Here is a 24,202-nt window from a genome sequence, read left to right as displayed (position 1 = left end):
ATGGACATGTATGGAATGTAATCTTTGCTTGTGTGCTCTTATATATTAAATAATATGAATAAATACAGTTATATATAGTGTAACCCAGACACACTGAGGAAAAACTGTCAGGCCCCGTACACACGACCGAGTTTCTCGTCAGAATTCAGCCAGAAACTCGATCGGAGCCGTATTCTGCCGAGAAACCCGGTGGTGTGTACAATTTCGGCTAAGGAAGCCGACGGGGATCTCGTCGGGCCAAATAGAGAACATGTTCTCTATTTCCTCGTTGTTCAATGAGGAAAGTTGGCTCGCCGAGATCCTCGGCGGCTTCACAAGGAACTCAACGAGCAAAACGATGAGTTTTGCCCGTCGAGTTCCTCGGACGTGTGTACGGGGCCTCAGTGGTGTGTATATTTCACTGCAGCTACTTGCTTCTAGGCTCTCTCTCTCTTCAGTAATAGGTAAGGTGGTAAATTACAAGAAGCAGGCAAGTTATAAGAGTCCCAAAAGCTAGGATCTTTGAATAACACAGAAATATAAGTCCAAAAATCCTAACAACATCTACCATAATAAGGCCATTTCACACTTATGCGACTTGTTCTGAGACTTGGGACTGCAAAGTAGCATGACAAGACATACCCCATGATTTCCAATGAAGAAAAAGAGCGGTCTAAATACTGCCTCTTAATATGACACACCTCCATCCCTGAATACATATAATACAAAAAAGCTTAGCCCATGGGACTTTAAATGATTTGATCATAGAGGTCATAACAAGTGGATGGAATGAATTAATTCGAATTTATTGAAATTCCAAAAACATGATCATAAGATTAGCATAAAAACATCATGAAGCATATAGCCATGTTTGGTACAGTACTGGAGATACATAATATACATGTATATCTTTTATATTCAATGCGTTTCGCAAGCTCTGCTCAGTTCCTCAGGAGTTGATGCAAGATATCTAGAAAATAGTAAATATCAGTAAGATATATATTCAATGATGGTTAAGGTTAGAAAGGAAGCATGGAGCCTCTGTGGGGCACCCCATATTTACATTATGGTCAACTGGTCCAAAGGACTGATCCCCTGGTGAAGGGCCCTCGATTGGTTTCTGTGGGTCACACATTTTCAGCTCCCCGTTGGAGCATTTTCAGTTGTCATCTTTGGGGATCAGTCCTTTAGACCAATTGACCATAATGTAAGTATGGGGTGCCCCACAGAGGCCCCATGCTTTCTTTCTAACCTTAACCATCATTGAATGTTATATCTTACTGATATTTACTATTTTCTAGATATCTTGCACATACATCAACTCCTGAGGAACCGAGCAGAGCTCGCGAAACGTGTCGAATATAAAAGATGTATATGTATATTATGAATCTCCAGTACTGTACCGAACATGTCTATGGTTGTTTCATGATGTTTTTATGCTCATGTTTTTTGGAATTTCAATAAATTCTAATTATTTCATTCCATTCACTTGTTATGACCTCTATGATCAACTCATTTAAAGTCCCATGGGCTAAGCATTTTTGTATTACATGATTTCCAATTAATACCTTTCAACTACGACTTCAAGTCGCAGCGAATTCAAAGTAGTCCCTGCACTACTTTGGTCCGACTTTGATGTAACTTGAGATTTGAGACCTCAAGATTACACAGCATTGTTTTAAGTTGTGTCAAAGACGCATCAAAATCGCGGCAAAGTCACACGCCTTTCAGGCCGCCTAAGTGTGAAAGGGGCCTAAAAGGCATCTCCACTATTAGAATTATGCATCATAATATTATTGCCAACTATCATCTTGATAATAAATCAATCACAATGTATCTTTCTGCACCAAAGTATTATCAGCAAACACCATAAAATTCCCAAGCAATAAATCTGTAAGGAACATAATAATATCTCCCAGCACTATAACAGCTATACCACTGACACCATAATAAAATCACACCGCATTAGCACCTTAATATTATTCGGGGCTAAAAGAATCTCCTCCACAAAACTTTTATACAACCAGAACAATAATTAAATCCTCTGGCAATATATTATCTCTCACCCATAATAGAATATTATTTCAATGAACTGTCTAAATGTGCTGCATTATCATACTGGTACTAATTACTCACAGTCAACTAGACTTGTACTGTAATGTTACCGTCTAAGAACAGGATAGGAGGTATAAACATTGTGGAACCAACCTGTTCTAGTCACATAATCCCATCCTTGTTCTACTGCTTCCCCATTTTTCACACTTATCATCAGTGGCGGTTCGTCCATAGAGGGCGCTGGAGCGCCGCCCCCTCTGGCTCTCACCGCCACTGAAATAACATAGATTCATGCATTGGCTCATGTCCGGCCATCTGAATAACGCCAGCTGGTTGGCTGTACGGAAATGTCTATCAAAGCCAACAGCTCTGAGGCTTTCCCAATACAGCCCTCGGGTCCCGGAAGCTTATTCTCGGATGGCAAAAAAGACTGTACGCCCCTTGGATAAGATGACAGGCGTCTCAGCCAATCAGGTTGGCCAGTTCTGGCTACCGGTAACCTGATTGGCTGAGACGCCTGTCAGTCATCGAGGGCGGGAGAAGACATCGTGGGACGTGGATGCCTGACTCCAGTAAAGGTAAGTGCCGGGCGGAGGGGGGAGAAAGCAATTTACAGGGCACAGTGGGGACAATTGGCACAGCGGCGACCATTAAAGGGCACAGTGGTGACAATTGATGACACAGTGGCTGCGTTTAATGGCATGGCACAGTGGTGACAATGGATGGCACAGTGGCTGCATTTAATGGCATGGCACAGTGGTGACAATGGATGGCACAGTGGCTGCGTTTAATGGCATGGCACAGTGGTGACAATGGATGGCACAGTGGCTGCGTTTAATGGCATGGCACAGTGTTTACAATGGATGACACAGTGGCTGCGTTTAATGGCTTGGCACAGTGGTGACAATGGATGGCACAGTGGCTGCGTTTAATGGCATGGCACAGTGGTGACAATGGATGGCACAGTGACTGCGTTTAATGGCATGGCACAGTGGTGCGAATTGATGGCACAGTGAGTGCATTTGATTGCATGGCACAGTGACTGCGTTTAATGGAATGGCACAGTGGTGACAATGGATGGCACAGTGACTGCGTTTAATGGCATGGCACAGTGGTGCGAATTGATGACACAGTGGCTGCATTTGATGGCATGGCACAGTGGTGCAAATTGATGGCACAGTGGCTGCGTTTGATGGCATGGCACAGTGGTGCAAATTGATGGCACAGTGGCTGCGTTTGATGGCATGGAACAGTGGCTGCGTTTGGGCACAGTGAGACTGCAATTTTTTTTTTCCTTTGCGCCCCCCCAAAAATTTTGAGCACCAGCCGCCACTGCTTATCATCCTGTTTACGGACAAGGACATCTGCCTGATGATTGAATTAAGATATCTGTGCTGGGGTATTTTCCTGAACCGAATAAGTGGCTTGGATAATCTAAACAATGGGGGTTATTTCCTAAAGGCAAATCCACTTTGCACTACAAGTGCACTTGGAAGTGCAGTCGGTGTAGATCCGAGGGCGACATGCAAGGAAAATAAAAAAACAGCATTTTAGCTTTCACATGATTTGATAATAAAATCAGCAGAGCTTCCCCTCATTTCAGATCTACCCCTCAGATTTACAGCGACTGCACTTCCAAGTGCCCTTGAAGTGCAATTTCAAGTGCACTTTGCACTTGTAGTTTGCGCTTGTAGTGCAAAGTGGATTTGCCTTTCGTAAATAACCCCTTCAACATTCAAACCTTCAACATTACAGAACAAGCCCAGTTGAATGTTATTAACTACTACTAGCTATACCATGACCTGGATAAGTGAGAATGCTCACAAACCTATAATTTCAAACTCTTAAATAAAAAAGAAATGCAGATATTTATGAGAATGTCATGGATACATAACATACCAGTCCTTTCAGCGGTATGAGTGACCGGGAGGTGCAGTTTGACAAGTTTGAAGGTAGCCAGCCTCGGTGTTCATCGCAGTGACGAATAGCAGTACCTGTATGAAGAAGCAAATATGTAATATCTATATCACAAAATGATTGATAACATTGCTTCAAGTACCAAACTTTTAAAATGATACAGTGTTTTAAAGCGGACATTATAACCACATTTTTGTTTTATTGTAATCATTTTTTTGTTTCCAGATAACTGATGTACAATAATGTCTATATTTGACGTAGAGAGCATATGCTTTACCTACAGAACCTTTTGGACATGACACAGCTGTTGGCAATCCAAAACGTGTTCTTGGCCACCAAATCTCAGCTTCCACAGCTCTGGGGCAGCTGTCATAGTTTACTGTGAAAAGAAGGAAGGAGAAAAATAAAGTGCTTTTCATAGAAATTAAAAAATACAGTACACAAAACAATTAATGTGCTCATGCAGACCTCTGCACTGAGAACTGCTTGTCGAAAAGACCAAGGGGCAGATCCACAAAGAAATTACGCCGGCGTATCTATTGATACACAGTCGTAATTTCAAAATTCCTGCATCGTAGCTCTGTTTTGAATCCTCAAAACAAGATACAATGGCATCGCGGCTAGATCCGACAAGCGTACGTCTTCGTACGCCTTCGGATCTTAGATGCAATTTTTCGGCGGCCGCTAGGTGGCGTTTCCGTCGTAATCTGCGTTGAGTATGCAAATTAGCTATTTACGGCGATTCACGAACGCACGTCGGCCCGGCGCATTTTTTTCCGTTGTTTGCGTTCGGCTTTTTCCGGCGTATAGTAAAAGCTACTATATGGTGGCGTACTCAATGTTAAGTATGGCCGTCCTTCCCACGTACAATTTTGAATTTTTTGCGTCGTTTGTGTAAGTCGTTTGCGAATAGGAATTTGCGCAGAATGACGTCACCGTCGTAAGCATTGGCTGGTTCCGGTTTAATTTCGAGCATGCGCACTGGGATAACCCCAGGGACGGCGCATGCGCAGTTCAAAAAACTTTGTTTATGTCGGGTCACGACGTATTAACATAAAACACGCCCCCATCACTTCCATTTAAATTCCGCGCCCTTACGCCGCAAAAGATACGCTACGCCGCCGTAACTTACGGCGCGGATTCGTTGTGGATTCAAACAAAAGAAAAGTAAGTTACAGCGGCGTAGCGTATCTTAGATACGCTGCGCCCGGCGCAGATGTATGTGGATCTGGCCCCAACTGTTTTTAGAAGAACAATTTGGTGCAGTAATGGTAGAGGACAACTGGTGTGGTCTTTTAGGAACACAATTATTGCATCTTCAACACAGCACCTCAAAAAACAACTTGTGGAAGTTTGGAAAACACTACATAATATAATGAACACAGCATTTGTAGAAGTTTATCCCAAAGGTAACCACTCATATCTGTGCGACTTCAAGTCGCACAGTCTTCAAAGTAGTCCCTGTACTACTTTGGTCCGACTTTGATGCAAGTTTACACAGGCATTAAACAACCATTTTGTTTTTGAAAAAAAAAGTAAAGGAGTACAAACTGCCAACCCACCATGGTCACAATTATCATACATAGAATGTGCTAGATGCTATGGGCCAGATTCTCAAAGAGTTACGCCGGCGTATCAGCAGATACGCCGACGTAACTCCGAATCTAAGCCCGTCGTATGTTTAAGTGTATTCTCAAACTGAGATACACTTAAACATGCCTAAGATACGACGGCCTGCGCCGTCGTATCTTAGGGTGCAATATTTACGCTGGCCGCTGGCGCTTCCATTGCGGTCGGAGTAGAATATGCAAATGAGTCGTTACGCCGATTCACGAACGTACGCTTGCCCGTCGCAGTAAATTTACCCGGTTTCCGTAAGAGATACGCGGCGTAAAGATAAAGCTGCCCCCTAGGTGGCGTAGCCAATGTTAAGTATGGCCGTCGTTCCCGCGTCAAAATTTTACGTTGTTTGCGTAACTGGTCCGTGAATGGGGCTGGACGCCATTTACGTTCACGTCGAAACCAATGATGTCCTTGCGACGTTATTTAGCGCAATGAACGTCAGGAAAATTTAGGGACGGCGCAGTACGTTTGGCGCGGGAACGCGACTAATTTAAATGATCCATGCCCCCTACCCGGATCATTTGAATTAGGCGGGCTTGCGCCAGGGGGGATTTACGCTACACCGCCGCAACTTTACAGGCAAGTGCTTTGTGAATCAAGCACTTGCCCGTAAAACTTGCGGCGGCGTAACGTAAATGCGATACGTTACGCCGCCGCAGATCTACGTGAATCTGCCCCTATGGATTCAAAAATACAGGCCAGTGGAACAATGTGTGTGTGACCACATTATCTGTGAAAATAAATTAGACTAATAATGCGCTAATACCAACATTTGTTGCTGTAAGTACAATAGACAACTTGCCGCAAGATACCAAAAAAAAACTCCAAGGGAGGGGGTAAGGGTATCAATAAAGTGCAAATTAAACATGTGCAATGTGACTAAAGAAATATATATAATATGCATATATGGATAACAGAGCATAAGAAAGATGTCCTTGATAATGCAAAGGAGGACCTCCCCCCTTCCAAACACAGATCAGTGCGGATAAGGCCAGGAAGGAGTAATCCTATGGTATACTAGGACTGATCACAATGCTTGATTCAGCTCCAGCTGGTGCTCAATGCTTCAAGATGACACAGCTCATGTAAACAAGAAAGAAACAAGATATGGTGCAAATTTTGTAGGGCAAAAGGAAGAACACATAGGCGGTGTCTGCAGATGCACTCACGTAACCCCCTGATCAAAGACAGCTTCAAATGCAGCCTTGTTTGCTGCTCAGTGTAGCGATCTTCTCTAGGCTCCTCCCCCACGCGTTGCGTCACTCGGCACGTGACTTAGTCATGGGTATATCATATTTGACCACATTATCTGACCACAATCCATGCAATATTTCGTAACCTAGAGGTGCTCCTTTATAGTATTAAAATATCACTAAGGAAAGAAAACATGCACAATTATTACAGAAAACGATACCTTCACATCCATTGGCTGTGACTTCTGCAAAAGGATTGTCGCATCGATCACACTGGCGCCCTATGACTCCAGATTTACAAGGGCACTGTCCTGTGATTGGATCACATGTTCGACTAAGGGAACCAGTGGCATAGCAATCACACTGTATACAGGCCTCAGCTCCAGGTGGATGGAAATGATTATCCTTAAAAAGGCAAAGAGGGGAAAAAATTTAGAATTAAAAGTCTTAATTAAGATGGTAATAAACTAGATCAGTGTTTCTCAACTCCAGTCCTCGAGGCGCCCCAACAGGTCATGTTTTCAGGATTTCCCTCAGATGAATTGGCTGGGGTAATTACTAAGGCAGTGAAACTGATCAAATCACCTGTGCAAAAAAATGGAAAGCCTGAAAACATGACCTGTTGGGGCGCCTCGAGGACTGGAGTTGAGAAACCCTGAACTAGATAACTATTATTATTATTATTATATAGGATATATATAGCGCCAACAGTTTATGCAGTGCTTTAAAACATAAAAGGGAGACAATACAATAAAATACAAGAGGATTAAGAGGGCCCTGCTCAGAAGAGCTTACAGTCTAATAGGGTGGGGCAGGCGGTACAAAAGGTTGTAACTGTGGGGAATGAGCTGATGGAAGTAGTAAAAGATTAGTTGGAGATGTGATAGGCTTCCCTGAAGAGGTGAGTTTTCAGCTATCGCCTGAAGGTAGCAAGAGTAGGGGATAGCCGGATAGGTTGAGGTAGTGAGTTCCAGAGGATGGGAGAGGCTCTGGAGAAATCCTGGAGACGAGCATGGGAGGAGGAGACGAGAGAGCTTGACAGTAGGAGGTCTTGAGAAGAGCGGAGAGGACGGTTTGGGATATGTTTGGAGACAAGATTGGTGATGTAGCTCGGGGCAGAGTTGTGGATGGCTTTGTAGGTTGTGGTTAGTATTTTGAATTTAATTCGCTGGGTGATTGGGAGCCAGTGCAGGGATTGGAGGAGAGGTTTGGCAGACACTGAGCAGTTGATAAGGTGGATAAGTCTGGCAGCAGCATTCATGATAGACTGAAGAGGGGATAGCCAATAGAGAGGCAGGCCAATAAGAAGGGAGTTGCAACTAGAAGTAAAATCAGTGCATTCCTGTTACCGAACTGAATTTCTCACTAACACTTTTTTTTTACGGTCAGGTAAATATTCATTATCTTCATATTGCCTATCCCTATCAGAGACAAGGCAGACCTGATGAGAAATCTTTCAGAGTTCCCTATCAGGTGCAGCGGCCGGGGGATTGAGTCATTGGGTGGGAGGAGCATGATCATTCAGTGAACGCTAGTCTTTGTCTGTTCTAAACATAATGTTAAATCAATATATTCCCTACCTTGCAATGACATTCTCCTGTTGTTTTGTTACATTCTGTATCAAATCCTTTGCTTGCATCACAGTGACATGGACCGCAGACAGGGTGACCCCACCAACCCCGTGCACACGGCTGATCAAGCCTGTAAAATATAATTCAGTCACATAGGATGCTTGCGGAATTTATCTCAAGTGAAAAACAGGTGCAAATAGTCATTTTACCTGCTCTCACAGTGTGGACCGTAGTATCCTGAAGAACATTCACATATATATCCATTTACTTGCATTACACATGTAGACTGGTGCTTACATGGATTCAGGTCACATGCACTGATACAGCTATTACCATAATATCCTGCAGTAAAAAAAAAGTTCATAATTAATGTCAACCTAAAATCACATTTGTATGTACAAAACAAAAAAATGCTCTTTTGTGTATGAGGAACATTTAAAGCTGTAATCAAAATAACTAAGCAGAATGAGTAATTCCAAAATATTACACTTCACGTTTCTGCCTACAAAGAGGGAAAATGGTATTTGATCCCCTGCTGATTTTGTACGTTTGCCCACTGACAAAGAAATGATCAGTCTATAATTTTAATGGTAGGTTTATTTTAACAGTGAGAGACAGAATAACAACAAAAATATCCCCAAAAAACGCATTTAAAAAAAAGTTATAAATTGATTTGCATTTTAATGAGTGAAATAAGTATTTAACCCCTTTGCAAAACATGACTTATGCCTCGTACACATGGCCGGGAAAAGATCTGTCGGAAATCCTGGGGGAAAACCGAGAACCTGCTCTAACTTTTCCCCCGTACACACAAGAGGTTTTCCCGTCAGGAAAACTCAGATGAGAGCTTTGGTCGGGAATCCCGACCGTGTGTATGCTCCATCGCAGTTTTTCCCCATAGGAAAACTGCCAAAAATTTCTGGGAAAAAGTCGGCCGGGAAAAAAAAGAGCAGGTTCTCTTTTTTTGTCCATCGGTTTTTGGGCAGTTTTCCCATCTGAAAAACTGCGAGGAGCATACACACGGCCGGGATTCCCATGCATTGCGCTAAATGACGTCGCAAGGACGTCATTGGTTTCGACGTTAATGTAAATGGCGTCCAGCGACATTCACGGACGACTTACACAAACGATGTTAAATTTTCAAATTTCGACGCTGGAACGACGGCCATACTTAACATTGGCTACGCCACCTAGGGGGCAGCTTTATCTTTACGCTGCGTATCTCTTATGGAAACGGCGTAAATTTACTGCGACGGGCAAGCGTACGTTTGTGAATCGGCGTAACGATTCATTTGCATATTCTACACCAACCGCAATGGAATCGCCACCTAGCGGCCGGCCTAGAATTGCAGCCTAAGATCCGACGGTGAAAGTCACTTACACCTGTCGGATCTTAGGGAGATCTATGCGTAACCTGATTCTATGAATCAGGCGCATAGATACGACCGTCGGATCTCAGAGACACGACGGCGTATCAGGAGATACGCCGTCGTATCTCTTTTTGAATCCGGCCCTTGGTTTGCACACATCTCAGGAGGGATTTTGTCCCACTCTCCTTTGCAGATCCTCTCCAAGTCATTAAAAGATGTTTTTAAATGCATTCTATGCATTCAAATATAAATCCTTTTTTGTGTAGCAGCCTCCCCAGCATCCCCTAATACTTACCTGAACCACATGTCTCTCCAGCGATGTCCATGAAGGTCTGATTGATGAGACACAGCAGCTGCACCGGCGTCTGACAATCAAAGTCAGTCAGCCAATCAGGGGAGAGGGGGGGCCGGGTCGGGGCTCCATGTCTGAATGGACACACTCCAGTGCCCCCCATAGGATGCTGCTGACTGTGGGGGCATGTGATAGGAGGGAGGGGCCAGGAGCAGCAAAGAGGGACTCGAGAAAAGGAGGATCCAGGCTGCTCTGTGCAAAACCAATTGCACAGAGGAGGCAAGTATAACATGTTTGTTATTTTATTACATTTTTTTAAACAAGAGTTTATAATCACTTTATGGTTTGAAAAGGCTGACGTTTTGTAACTTGAACCTTCAGCTCCCACCCCATATTTTCTATGGGATTAAAGTCTGGAGACTGGCTAGGCCACTCCAGAACCTTAATGTGCTTCTTCTTGAGCCACTCCTTTGTTGCCTTGGTCGTGTGCTTTGGGTCATTGTCATGCTGGAATACCCATCTACGACCCATTTTCAATGCCCTGGCTGAGGGAAGGAGGTTCTCACCCAAGATTTGATAGTACATGGCCCCGTCCATCGTCCCTTTGATGTGGTAAAGTTGTCCTGTGCCCTGAGCCGAAAAACACCCCTAAAGCATAATGTTTCCACCTCCATGTTTGATGGTTGGGATGGTGTTCTTGGGGTTATAAGCAGCATTCCTCCTTCCCCAAACATAGCGATTTAAGTTGATGCCAAACGGCTCGATTTTGGTCTCGTCTGACCACAGTACTTTCACCCTGTTTTCCTCTGAATCATTCAGATGTTCATTAGCAAACTTCAGAGGCCTGTACATGTACTTTCTTGAGCAGGGGGACCTTGCAGCGCTGCAGGATTTAAGTTCTTCACAAAGTAGTGTGTTACCGATTGCTTTCTTGGTGACTATGGTCCCAGCTGCCTTGAGATCATTGACAAGATTCTCCCGTGTAGTTCTGGGCCGATTTTTCACTTGTCTCATGATCATTGAAACTCCACTAGGTGAGATCTTGCATGGAGCAAAAGACTGAGGGAGATTGACAGTTATTTTGTGTTTCTTCCATTTGCAAATAATCGCACCAACTGTTGTCACCCTCTCACCAAGTTGCTTGGCGATGGTCATGTAGCCCATTCCAACCTTGTGTAGGTCTACAAACTTTCCTCTGACATCCTTGGACAGCTTTTTGGAAACGGGGGAGAAATTGGAATCTGATTGATTGAAAAGACTGCTTCTGTGGACAGGTGTCTTTTATACAGGTAACAAATTGAGATTAGGTGTACTTCCCTTGAGGGAGTACTCCTAGGGCTCTTTCACACGGAGTGGACCGTTTCTGGGTCCGCTCCGTGTGTCTCCGTCGGCTCAGCGGGGTCCCCGCTGAGCTGTCGGCGGATAGGGCGGTCCCCGCACACAGTGCAGGGACCGCCCTGTCTCAGCTCCGCTCTGCCCTATGGGGAACCTGATGCAGACGGACCGTCTGTCCGTCTGCATCAGTTCCGCTCCGCCGGACGGAAGAAAAATAGGGTTTTCTTCCGTCCGAAAACCGGATCCCGACGGACGCGGATGCTCCATCCGCTAAAGGACGCGATCCCATAGGGATGTATTACAAGTCCGTTAACGGACTTGTAATACACGGACGAGCGGAACTGACGTCTGAAAGGGGCCCTAATCTCCACTTCTTACCTCTATAGAAGACACCTGGGAGGCAGAAATCTTGCAGATGGGGAATCAAATACTTATTTCATTTATTAAAATGCAAATCAATGTATAACTTTTTTGAAATGCCGTTTTCTGGATATTTTTGTTGTTATTCTGTCTTTCACTGGTAAAACAAACCTACCATTAAAATTAAAGTCAGAAATTAAAGGGAAAGCAGGGGAAAGGAAAAGGGGAAGGGGACCAAGGGAAGGGGAATTTTCGGCCAGCTTTGAGCAACACTATAATGATCGAGAAGGAAAACAATGATACAATTGATTTAGTTTATTAGTATCAAAAGGTAAAAAGTGAGCATTATGGTGTTAGAACTACATGAAAAATAGGTGGCCGTAAATGTGGTATGGCTACCTTATGTTAAAAAAGACAGCACATTGACAAAAAAATATATAACAAGACACAGACAAACATTAAACGATTAGCGTGATCCGGACACGTTTGTGTTCAGCCTAGACATGTATCATACACTCATGTTAATACATATAGAAAATTTAATGCAGCAGTCAATTGGCTATAAGAGTAGGGACAAGTATAGTCCCTGCAAATGTTGCAATATGTGTTGAGCTAAATGAAAAGGCTGGACACTGGCTAGATAAGAAGTGGTAGGGAGTGGAGGGGATGGGAGGGTTGGATGGATGGCATGGATCCATGCAAGAGTAGTTGATCAAATAGTTCTCAACGTAACAAGTAACTCACTGAAAATTCCATAAATAACCGAAACTATCTAGTCATGGCAAAGTACTGTATTTTTAGAAATTGATTGGCATATGGAGTTCATAGGAGCACTGGTAACTTGCAAGATACTTTTATGATGCACTGGTATTATGATCACAGTGATATTCAGTTGAGAAGGGTGATGACTAAACAGCATTAACTGTATTCAGGTCCACCATCAAATTGCTGAAATCAATAGCATTTGAAAACGAATATCAAGCATTAAAATTATAGGCTGATCATTTCTTTGTCAGTGGGCAAATGTACAAAACCAACAAGGGATCAAATACTATTTTCCTTCACTTTGTATGTACCATAGGATTACCCACATTAAAAGTAAAACTCTAGGTAAAAAGTTGAATACATGCTGTATATATGTAGTGTTTTACCTGCAAACATTTTTTTATTTACCCAGTCCTGCCTATGATATGCACACCTTTGCTATTCAAAACAGTTAGGCCCCATACACACGACCGAGTTTCTCGGCAGAATTCAGCCAGAAACTCGATCGGAGCTGGATTCTGCCGAGAAACCCGGCCGTGTGTACACTTTCGGCCGAGGAAACCGACGAGGATCTCGTCGGGCCAAATAGAGAACATGTTCTCTATTTCCTCGTTAGTCAACGGGGAAACTTGGCTCGCCGAGATCCTCGGCGGCTTCACAAGGAACTCGACGAGCAAAACGATGTGTTTTGCTCGTCGAGTTTCTCGGCCGTGTGTACGGGGCCTTAGTCTGGCCATAGATGATTCGAATCTCAGCAGGTTCAGCAGGGACCATCTGAGATACGATCCATGTATGGGCAGGCTGATTGTATCCAAACGATTTGGGTACAACCAGCATGTTGCATTTCTAGCAGCTGCTAGCAATAATAACTGAGTTGTCCTGGCAGGGATGGCACTCCGACCCCCCTCACCGGGCAAACACAAAAGCTCTGCAGGAGGGGGAATCCTGATGGCCTGCCTAAAGGCTAGTACACACTAGTAGTTTTTTTTTCAATCCAGCAGGATCGAACGAAAGAAAAAAAATGACAGCTCAGAAGGAGCCGCTGTACTTACTATCCGTTAGCGTAGTGATCTCCCCTGCTGTGCTATTGTGTTCTGACGGGGATGGCCCCCCTACCAGAAAACCCTCCTTTGTACTATACTCATGCAGCTGGACAGAATGAGAACTGCATCATTTGCAAGATTTATGATATTGAAATGTAAGTAAGGCTGGCCTTCAATATACCAAAACAATATACAATTAGGTCAAACCGAAATACTTTGCATGCAAATTGAATCAGGCAGGTCCTTACACAACATAGTTGAAGGTAAACCTAAAGGGAATTGAACAATTGTATAATTTATGGCCAGCTTTAGCTGCATAGGGTCAATACTCCTGCTGCATTTTGAAATTTTTACAGAACGGTACAGATCTGCTGTAAGGGGGAACTATAGTCAAATATGAAAAGCTTATGAGCATGCATGCTATTTATTGCAGAAGAAAAATGCAATGTCCCTTCTGCAATAAAATTAGCTTACTTGACTGCTTACAATGTACTGCGAATGGGCAGCTCAGTTTTCATTTCCAGCACAGTGCCTGAGCTCTGGGATGACTGAACTCCTGAGTAAGCATTGGAGCTACATCATCCTGTGCCCGCCAATCAAGGACAGACACCCGGAAAAAGCAAGGAAGAAGATGCCGACGCCAGAGAGGAACCTTGTGGAGGTAAGTGTAAGTTTGGTTCTGCTTTAAAGGGTTTGTAAATCCTTGTTTTTTTTTCACCTTAATTTCCTAGTGCATTAAGGTGAAAAAACACCTGGCAGTCACTGACCCCCCAGCCCCCCCGTTTTACTTACCTGAGCCCCAAATTTCCCTCAGCGGGGATGCGATGTCCCTCTCTCCACGGGGACCCGGCTCTTGATTGGATAGATTGATAGCAGCACAGCCATTGGCTCCCGCTGCTGTCAATCAAATCCAATGACGCAGGCGCTGGGTGGCCGGCAATGGACGCCAAATGAATGACTTGGTAGCGCACCTGAAAGCTAACCCCCCTGGGAGAGCGCTTCTCCAAGGGGGTTATCTGATGTGGGGAGGAGCCACGAGAGCCACCAAGGGACCCCAGAAGATGGTGTTTGGGGCCACTCTGTGCAAAACGAACTGCACAGTGAAGGTAAGTATGACATGTTCGTTATTTTTTTTTTTTTTTAAGCTTTACAACCCCTTTAAGTAAGTGCAGCAGAAAGAATGAGCTAAGGTACAGCTAAGTAAGGCCCCGTACACACCATAGAATCTATCCGCAGATAAATCCCATCGAATGGGTTTCAGCGGATAGATTCTATGGTGTGTACACTCCGGCGGATATTTATCCGCGGATATTTCCGAATTCCAGCAGATAAATATTTGTCGACATGCACAGAATATCTATCCGCTGGAATCGGATCCCACGGATGGATCCGCTGGTCTGTACAGACTCACCGAATCCATCCGTCCGAAGGGATCCCCCGCATGCGTCGTAATGATTTGACGCATGCGTGGAATTCCTTATATGACAGCGTCGCGCACGTCGCCGCGTCATAATCGCGGCGACGGCGCGACACGTCATCGCAAGAGGATTTCGGCGCGGATTTCAATGCGATGGTGTGTACACACCATCGCATGAAAATCCGCCGAAATCCACAAGAGGATTTATCCGCGGAAACGGTCCGCTGGACCGTATTCGCGGATAAATTCTATCGTGTGTATGGGGCCTAAGAGTTCGATTCTAGGGCTAAGTTAAAGCTGCACTCCGGGATAGGCAAATAATGTCTAAAGACAAAGGGCATGTGTATTTCTACCTGAGTCTTGGTGTACTTTGTGTATTTATTTCAGATATGTGCAGTAATCCAGAGTAAAAATGTAACTTTGTGCAGGAGCTTCCTGTAATAAAGACCAGTCACTGCTGCTCTCTCTTCTTGTGCAGGGTGACTGGTCTTGTATCCTCCCCTCCTGTAGTTTTCTGCAGGCAGCCTGCAGTGGGTGGAGCCTACTGGGCCCCTCCCACAGCTCTGCTCTTTGCACAAGCTATGTACAGCAGTGATGATGTCACTTCTAATTTTCAAGTTAATATCTGGGTTTACAGAGGGATTTGGCGCACACAAAGTGGATTTACAGCCTTGGCCACTATTGGGGGAATATATTTGAAAGAAAGTTTTTGTGTCTGGAGTTCAAAGATTAATTAAAAAGTTTATACATTTATTTCTTCACATATACATTCTAAAAGTTCATATGTCTTACCCAGATTTTAGATGTAACTTATCCAGGTTAAAATATTATTTTGTTTTTAGTCATACAGGCCTTCAAAAGTGTGTCTATTATTAGTATCATTGTTGTGAATTCACTGTTATGTGTGAAAATCCTTACCTGGGTGACAAGCACAAGAGTAGTTGTCCCAGTCATCCCTACAGTAGCTGTGAGCAGGACATGGGCTGGAGTCACATGGGTCTGGAAAACTACAGCCTGGCTCTATATTCAAAAGCAACGCACTGTCTATAGGCAGTGGAGAGGCACCAACCCGCACACCCTGCAGGAGAAAAATAATTCACGAATAACAATTCAAAGATAAAAATGGTTTAAATAGAAATTACTGGGTTCATAAGACAACATTTTAGGGACATGCGACAAAATCTCCCTTTCCTGTGAAGCCAGATCGGCTCACGCTCCAGAGGCTATGAGGAAATCATGCGACGCCTCCTCACCACCTGTTTTAACCCCATTTTTACCGACCAACATGCTGCAACCATGTGCATTGCACGTAGTTGTGGGGCGTTTGCTGCGCTTACTTAAATGTGTAACATTTGGCGGGCTGAACTTGAACACAAAATACAGGGATGTGGGAAATGATTATCGACACTGAAACACGTACACCTACACAGGTGGAACTGGATGGACTATTGTCTTTATTCAACCTTACCTATTATGAAACGATGTAACTTTGCCGGGGGTGTGAAGCGAAGCATGGCAACCACGGCATGTAAACACCCCCGTCCGCTGCCTATTGCAGCTTAATGGGGTGCGGTTGGCAGATGGCAAAAAAAAATAATGGTTCAACCGTGCATGTTTGCCGCTCCCCCCCTAAAAGACAATTACACCAGCAAGACCCGAGACAGAGAACTGCAGCATACAGGTAAGTAAAAAAGGTAATTAAACTGTACAGATAGACATTTGATTTAATTATTTATTTTATATTTTGATTTGTTTACCGTATTTTCCGGCGTATAAGACGACCTTTTGCATCTAAAATAATGCCCCAAAAGTCAGGGGTTGTCTTATACGCCGGGTACCTGTGTGTCAGATGGCGGCCATCCATTTTTTCAAAAACCGCGCCTCCTCCTCAGACTGTTCCGTGATAGGCGGAACACTAATTTTCCCAGCAGAGCTTCTGTTCAGTGTTCCGCCTATCACAGATGCCTTCTCATCCTCGGCCTCGGACGAGAGGACATCCGTGATAGGCGGAACACTGAACAGATGCTCTGCTGGGAAAATTAGTGTTCCGCCTATCACGGATGCCTTCTCATCCTCGGCCTCGGACGAGAGGACATCCGTTATAGGCGGAACACTGAACAGAGGCTCTGCTGGGAAAATTAGTGTTCCGCCTATCACGGAACAGCCTGAGGAGGCGCGTTTTTTGAATAATGGATGACCGCCGTCTGACACACTCTGTAAACAGGAGAAGGTAGGGAGATTGTCGAGGCAGGCAATGGAATGGTACAGTGAGGTCGGGAATGGCACAGTGAGGCATGTAATAATGGCACAGTGAGGCATGTAATAATGGCACAGTGAGGTATGTAATAATTGCACAGTGAGGCATGTAATAATGGCACAGTGAGGCATGTAATAATTGCACAGTAAGGCATGTATAATGGCACAGTGAGGGGTTGTCTTATACGATGAGTATATCCCAAAACCAACATTTCAGCTGGAAAATTAGGGGGTCGTCTTATACGCCCAGTCGTCTTATACGCCAGCAAATACGGTATTACAAATGTGTAGAATTAGTAGTAGTTAGGTTCTTTACTCTTTTACTGGCTATAAAAATTTGAGCACAGGACTGCTCACCTGTAAACAACCACGGAAACCTTGTAAAATGATGTCTCCATTACTTGCTGCAGCACCGATACTAAGATTACTCAGTGTTGTGCCTATGAGATCCTTGGGAAATTCACCTTTAACCTTCAAAAGAGGAATACCACAATATGCATCAGTCATTTTTCTCTATTAAAATACAGAAACCAAACATCTATTGAATTATAAACTCCATTTTTCTTTTTCATACATATAATAAAAAGATAATAAAAGATGCATCTAAGCTGTTTAGAACCTAAAATACATGGCAGAAAACCAGGAAACTAAACTGTAACTAAACGGATAAAGCTTGAAATTCCAAATCAAATATAAGAAGCCAATTCAGATATTGGTAGAAAGAAAAAGCAGTTTTGTAAAAAACAGATACATTGCTTTATATATTGCTTTTGTAGTAGTCATATTATGGGCAGGCATTCCAGTTTTGCACTAAGGCCCATTTAAAATGGGGTTAATTTACTAAAACTGGAGTGCAAAATCTGGTGAAGCTGTGGCCAATCAGCGTCTAACTTCAGCTTGTTCAATTAAACTTTGACAAATAAAATTCTGGAAGCCGATTGGTTTTCATGAAGAGCTGAACCAGATTTTGCACACTACAGTTTTAGTAAAACCAGTTTTTGCACAATGTCAGAAGTCACACATGTGTGTTTTTTTTTTACTGTGCTGTTGCTTGTCACACCTACGGCAAACAATTCACTTCAATGTGCTGTCTCATGCACGACAAACATGTCAAAGAAGCTCACACAACCTTTTTGTCTTTATGTTTTTTTTTCATGCAAAAATCATTTCTTGCTTGCCAAATTTGGGGCGCCATTAACACCACAAGCCCAAAATGCGTTTTTAGTGCATTTTGTGAACTATAGTGTGAATACTGAAGGGATACTAAAGTCTTGTTTTTTTTGTTAAAAATAACAAACACGTCATACTTACCTGCTCTGTGCAGTGGTTTTGCACAGAGCAGCCCAGATCCTCATCTTGGGTCCCTCTTTGGTGCTCCTAGCCACTCCCTTCTGTTGAGTACCCCCACAGCAAGCAGCTTTCTATGGGGGCACCCAAGCCCATCTGCAGATCCCTGTGTCCATTCAGACACGGAGCCGGGGCCTGGCCTCGCCCCCTCTCTCTCTCCTTATTGACTCACTGACTTTGATTGGCAGCAACGGGAGCCAATGGCCTATCGCTACTGTCTCAGCCAATGGGGAGGGAGAGTCTCCTGTGCAACATCGCTGGATCTAGATGGGCTCAGGTAAGTATTAGGGGGCTGAGGGGGGCTTCGGCACACAGAAGGTTTTTAAGAAAAAAACCTTCTGCCTTTACAACCACTTTAAGAGATTCATTTTTGGTAAAATACTTAAAAACACGCTACACATATAACACAAAATATTGTTGTACAGCATTGCTTTATCTCATTCATTGTACAGTATCCCATTTTAACACATGGCAAAATTCAATGCAACACAAATTAAGAATGCAATACCTCCTCTTGGCCGTAGTCAATCTGAAAGAGCAGAAGGTGGTTCTCAGTCAACTTAGGGTCACTTTGAAGCTCTAGAGAAATGTGATGCCACACCCCGTCATTTAATTTTACATGAGGTAGATAAAACAAGGCATGGATGCCAGATGGGCCACGGAGGGACAGCAATGGGGAAGCTTCGCTCATCTGAAATTCATGAATAATATACTTCACATAATGCCAAACTATACAGAAAGACAGGGAAATGCAGTGCAAAAAATGAAATGCAGCTCTTTGAATTTAACAACACAAAAAGTGGGGAGGATCTAAGAAGACAGATAATGTACAACGGAATAAATACAGAAATATACTGCAAGTGTACAGATTTGATAATCCTTATAGTACAGTAGCTGCAAAGATAATGCAACTTTCATGTACAAAAACTACTATGAGGAGTTAAAGTGACACTAAAAACAAATACAAATGAATGCAATGGCCCAGATTCACAAAGCACTTACGCCGACGTATCTCGAGATACGCCGCGTAAGTGTAAATATGCGCTGTCGTATCTATGCGCCGGACTCTGAAACCAAGATACGCCTGAAAATAGGCTTCATCCGACCGACGTAACTTTCCTACACCAGCGTATCTTGGTCGCATATCTATGCTGGCCGCAAGTGGCACTCCCATTGATTTCCTATTCACATATGCTAATGAGGGAGATACGTCGATTAACAAACGTAAATGCGCCCGGCGCATAATATACGCGGTTTACGTAAGTCGTACGCCCGGCGTAAAGTTATTCCCCATATATGAGGTGCAACTCATGCAAACGTATGGACCAGGGAATACAGCCGTTGTATTTTACGTCGTTTACGTAGTACGTGAATAGGGCTGGGCGAAGGTTACGTTCACGTCGTAGGCAGTGATCCGTCGTATCTTAGGGAGTAGTTTTGACGTGATTCTGAAAATGCGTACTGGGATACGTCCACGGGACGGCGCATGCGCCGTTCGTTTTAAGTACTTCTATGACGCTTGGCCCATCATTTGCATGGGGTCACGCTTCATTAGCATGGCTCACGCCCACTTCCACCAACGCCGGCTTACGCCGAGGAAACCCAGCGTAGATTTAAGAGCGAGTGGGAGCAAGTGTTTTGTGAATACTGTGCTTGCCTCTCTGCGCTGCATCGGCGTAGCGTATATTAGATAAGCTATGCCGGCATAAATATGCGCCAATGTATGTGAATCCGGGCCAATATGTTTAAATATAAGTAGAATGTACCTCATATCTCTCTATTTCTTTATTTCATCTGTGAAATACAACACAACCTTCCTGGCTCACCTCAAGATGGACTACCCATCTACAGTGCATGCAGATGCATTCGGTGCTATGGGAGTTGTAGTCTGCATAGAGCAGTGACCGGAAATTATGGGCACTGCTCACTCTACAATAGTTAAAGTGAAGTGCATCAGCGGAGGATTGGGAGCGTGCACAGGACTAAACACAGCGGCTACTTGATATCTTAGGCAGGGGCAGACTGACCATTGGGATTTTCGGCCAATGCCCGAGGGCCCCATGCCACTAGGGGGCCCAATCAGGGTTGCCAGGCTCAAAAAAAAAAACAGGGACAGTATGTAAAAATCTGTGTCTTTTTTACATCTGTCCCTGCTATGTCTTAAACCGACATGCTTTTGATGTGAAAATCCTGAGATTTTAGCTGCCCTGCCTCTGAACTGCCTCCTGGCGTTGTGGCCATCTGTAAGCCCAGGGGCCCCATAATCTTCTATTGCCCGGGGGCCCCATGGGTTGTCAGTCCACCCCTGATCTTAGGACAACTGATGTAATTATCCAAGCATGTTAAAGCAGAGGCAAAGAATGAAAATCTGTCAACAGGCCGATATGCAAGGTCACTTATGCAATAACATATAATAATAATAATAATAATAATAAAATTTATTTGCGCGCATATGCGTTCGCACACGAAAACATATTTTAGCGTTTTTTGTTCTGCACAATATGTAAATGGACATTTGAACACATGTTGAGTGCAATCACGCACTCGCACAATTTGTGCACAATCGCGTGTATTTGCACGCATGAGGCGTAAATTACTGACCAAAAATGAGTTTTCTATGCATTTATTTTTACTGAAGAATGCACAGCTCTTGTTTACACGTCTGTGTGCATAGGCACATTACAATTAATGGGCTGCATTTAAGCTCAGTAAAAAAAAGCTGTACTGAGCTTTTTCAAGCTGCAGTGTGCAAAAGGCCTAAAACATATCCTAAGCCAAACCTTTGTTTGTTTTTTTACGCTGGATAGATTAGGAAATGTTTGAACTCCCTTATGTTTCCCATTGGATCTCGGTCTTCACTTCCTGTTTCAAAGACACAACAGGAAGTAAGATGAAATCTCCCTAACGTGAAGACTTTAGAACAAGTGCCTCCATTGAAAGACTTCTTGTTTTCTATTCTGGATTTTCAATTCTTTTTAGGGCCACCTATACAAATAAAGATAAATCTCCACAGTGGGGACATAACCAGCAATAAAAACCTCACAGCGGTTCTATCCCCTCCCTACTCTATTTAAAATGTTTTTTCATTTTAATTATTATACAGGATTTATATAGCGCCAACAGTTTGCGCTTTACAACATGAGGGCAGACAGTACTGTTACAATACCATTTAATACAGGATGAATTAGAGGGCCCTGTTTTAATGCCAATTCGCTGCTACCAAAGTAATAATTAACCACTTGCCGCCCGCCAATGACAAATTGACGTCGGCAAAGTGGTTGTAGAATCCTGACTGGACGTCATATGACGTCCTCAGGATTCTGAGCCGCTGCGCGCCCCCGGGGGCGCGCATCGCGGCGATCGTTGTTGCAGGGTGTCAGTCTGACACCCCGCAACACCGATCTCGGTAAAGAGTCTCTCACGGAGACTCTTTACCACGTGATCAGCCGTGTCCAACCACGGCTGATCACGATGTAAACAGGAAGAGCCGTTGATGGCTCTTCCTCACTGGCGTCTGACAGACGCGAGTAGAGGAGAGCCGATCGGCGGCTCTCCTGACAGGGGGGGTTCGCGCTAATTGTTTATCAGCGCAGCCCCTCCTCGGATCGCCACATGGACCACCAGGAAAGCCCACCAGGGAAGGGCAAAAAAATTAAAAACAAAAAGTTTGGGGGAAAAAAAAAGATGCCAAAAAAAAGATGCCAATCAGTGCCCACAAATGGGCACTGACTGGCAACATAAGTAAATCAGTGCCGCCCCACAGTGTCCATCAGTGCCACCCCACAGTGTCCATCAGTGCCACCCCACAGTGCCCATCAGTGCCACCCCACAGTGCCCATCTGTGCCACCCATAAGTGCCAACCCACAGTGCCCATCTGTGCCACCCATAAGTGCCGCCTATGAGTGCCCAGTGCCACCCATGAGTGCCCATCAGTGCCGCCCATGAGTGCCCATCAGTGCCGCCTATGTGTGCCCATCAGTGCCGCCTATGTGTGCCCATCAGTGTCGCCTATGAGTGCCCATCAGTGCCGCATAACAGCGCCGCCAATCAGTGCCACCTCATCTGTGCCTGTCAGTACTACCTCATCGATGTCCATCAGTGCCATCTCATCTGTGCCCATCAGTGCCACCATATCAGTGCCCGTAATTGAAAGAGAAAACTTACTTATTTACAAAAAAAATTACAGAAAAAAATAAAAACTTAATTTTTTTTCAAAATTTTCAGTCTTTTTTTAGTTGTTGCGCAAAAAAAAAAAATCGCAGAGGTGATCAAATACCACCAAAAGAAAGCTTTATTTGTGGGGAAAAAAGGACGCCAATTTTGTTTGGGTACAGTGTAGCATGACCGCGCAATTGCCATTCAAAGTGCGACAGTGCTGAAAGCTGAAAATTGGCTTGGGCGGGAAGGTGCGTAAGTGCCCTGTATGGAAGTGGTTAAGGGCAATAATAAAGTAAAACAATATGAGCAAAAATAGTACCAGTATTATATCAGTTGATTTGATCAATATAAAATTAAACACATTTCATCCAAAAAACGGTAGTACCCTAAATTACCATTACAAAAAAAAATTTAAAACCTCATTAGAAAGTGCCCTTCTTCAGTCAGTAACGGAACCACATTTTTTATTTTTTACCAATAATAAATCACCAATTTAGGTGTAGCCTAATTCTGGTAAAATTGGTGTCCTTACCAAGGCATTCCTGGCATTATATTTTACAAAACTAAAGAGCCTACATTGTCAAACAAGATCATCACACTGTTTATTAAGGAAACCCTGACCACATTGGGCTGTTATTCAGAGATATATTCCTCTGTATAGTAAAGGAAGGTGCTAACGTCTTCTCCTCTGTTGGCACATCCTTTTTCAGGGGGTTAGGGGCACAGACTATTGACCTAAACATTTACAGATAAAGGGGCAGATCCACATACATTTGCGGCGGCCGCAGCGTATGCAAGATACGCTACGCCGCTGTAACTTACTTTGATTTTGTTTGAATCCTCAACGAATCCGCGCCATAAGTTACGGCGGCGTATCGTATCTCTCGCAGCGTAAGGGCGCGGAATTCAAATTCGGGGAGTAGGGGGCGTGTTTCATTTAAATGATGCGCGTCCCCACGCTGAACGAACTGCGCATGCGCCGTCTGTAAAAACTCCCAGGGTGCATTGCTCCAAATGACGTTGCAAGGACGTCATTGTTTTCGACGTGAACGTAAATGGCGTCCATCCCCATTCACGGACGACTTACGCAAACGACGTAAAATTTTCAAAATTAGACGCGGGAACGACGGCCATACTTAACATTGAGTACGCCACCATATAGCAGCTTTAACTATACGCCGAAAAAAGCCGAACGGAAACAACGTAAAAAAATGCGACGGCCGCTCGTACGTTCGTGGATCGTCAGAAATAGCAAATTTGCATACTCGACGCAAAAAACGACTGAAACGCCACCTAGCGGCCGCCAGAAAATTGCATCTAAGATCCGACGGCGTACTAAGATGTACCAAAACATAGATACGACGCGGGAAATTTTAAATTACACGCCGTATCAAGAGATACGCCGGCGTAATTTCTTTGAGGATCTGCCCCACAATATGCAGGAAACCAATTGCCTAATCACCTTCAGTTATCATATATTAGTGCCCCAATAAACATTTTGTATATAAGACAAGCATAAA

At 44.0% G+C, this 24,202-nt stretch overlaps 1 protein-coding gene across 5 annotated transcripts in view; it reads right to left on the bottom strand.

Annotated features, from left to right (window-relative positions):
• The window catches only part of LOC120927225 (cadherin EGF LAG seven-pass G-type receptor 2-like), a 180,149-nt gene that overhangs the window by 52,829 nt on the left and 103,118 nt on the right, over nt 1-24,202 (bottom strand). For all 5 annotated transcript variants that reach the window (XM_040337764.1, XM_040337765.1, XM_040337761.1 and 2 more), the window contains exons 11-18: nt 19,032-19,214; nt 17,534-17,647; nt 15,839-15,998; nt 8,548-8,680; nt 8,348-8,468; nt 6,989-7,172; nt 4,229-4,330; nt 3,934-4,028 (exon numbers count right to left, since the gene is read on the bottom strand). In XM_040337764.1, coding sequence (XP_040193698.1) covers nt 3,934-4,028; nt 4,229-4,330; nt 6,989-7,172; nt 8,348-8,468; nt 8,548-8,680; nt 15,839-15,998; nt 17,534-17,647; nt 19,032-19,214 — 1,092 coding nt within the window. The remainder of the gene's footprint in view (nt 1-3,933; nt 4,029-4,228; nt 4,331-6,988; nt 7,173-8,347; nt 8,469-8,547; nt 8,681-15,838; nt 15,999-17,533; nt 17,648-19,031; nt 19,215-24,202) is intronic.

The sequence above is a fragment of the Rana temporaria genome, chromosome 2 (genome assembly GCF_905171775.1).
Source record: "Rana temporaria chromosome 2, aRanTem1.1, whole genome shotgun sequence".
Classification (NCBI taxonomy): Eukaryota; Metazoa; Chordata; class Amphibia; order Anura; family Ranidae; genus Rana; species Rana temporaria.
This window is presented reverse-complemented; position numbering and strand designations above follow the sequence as displayed.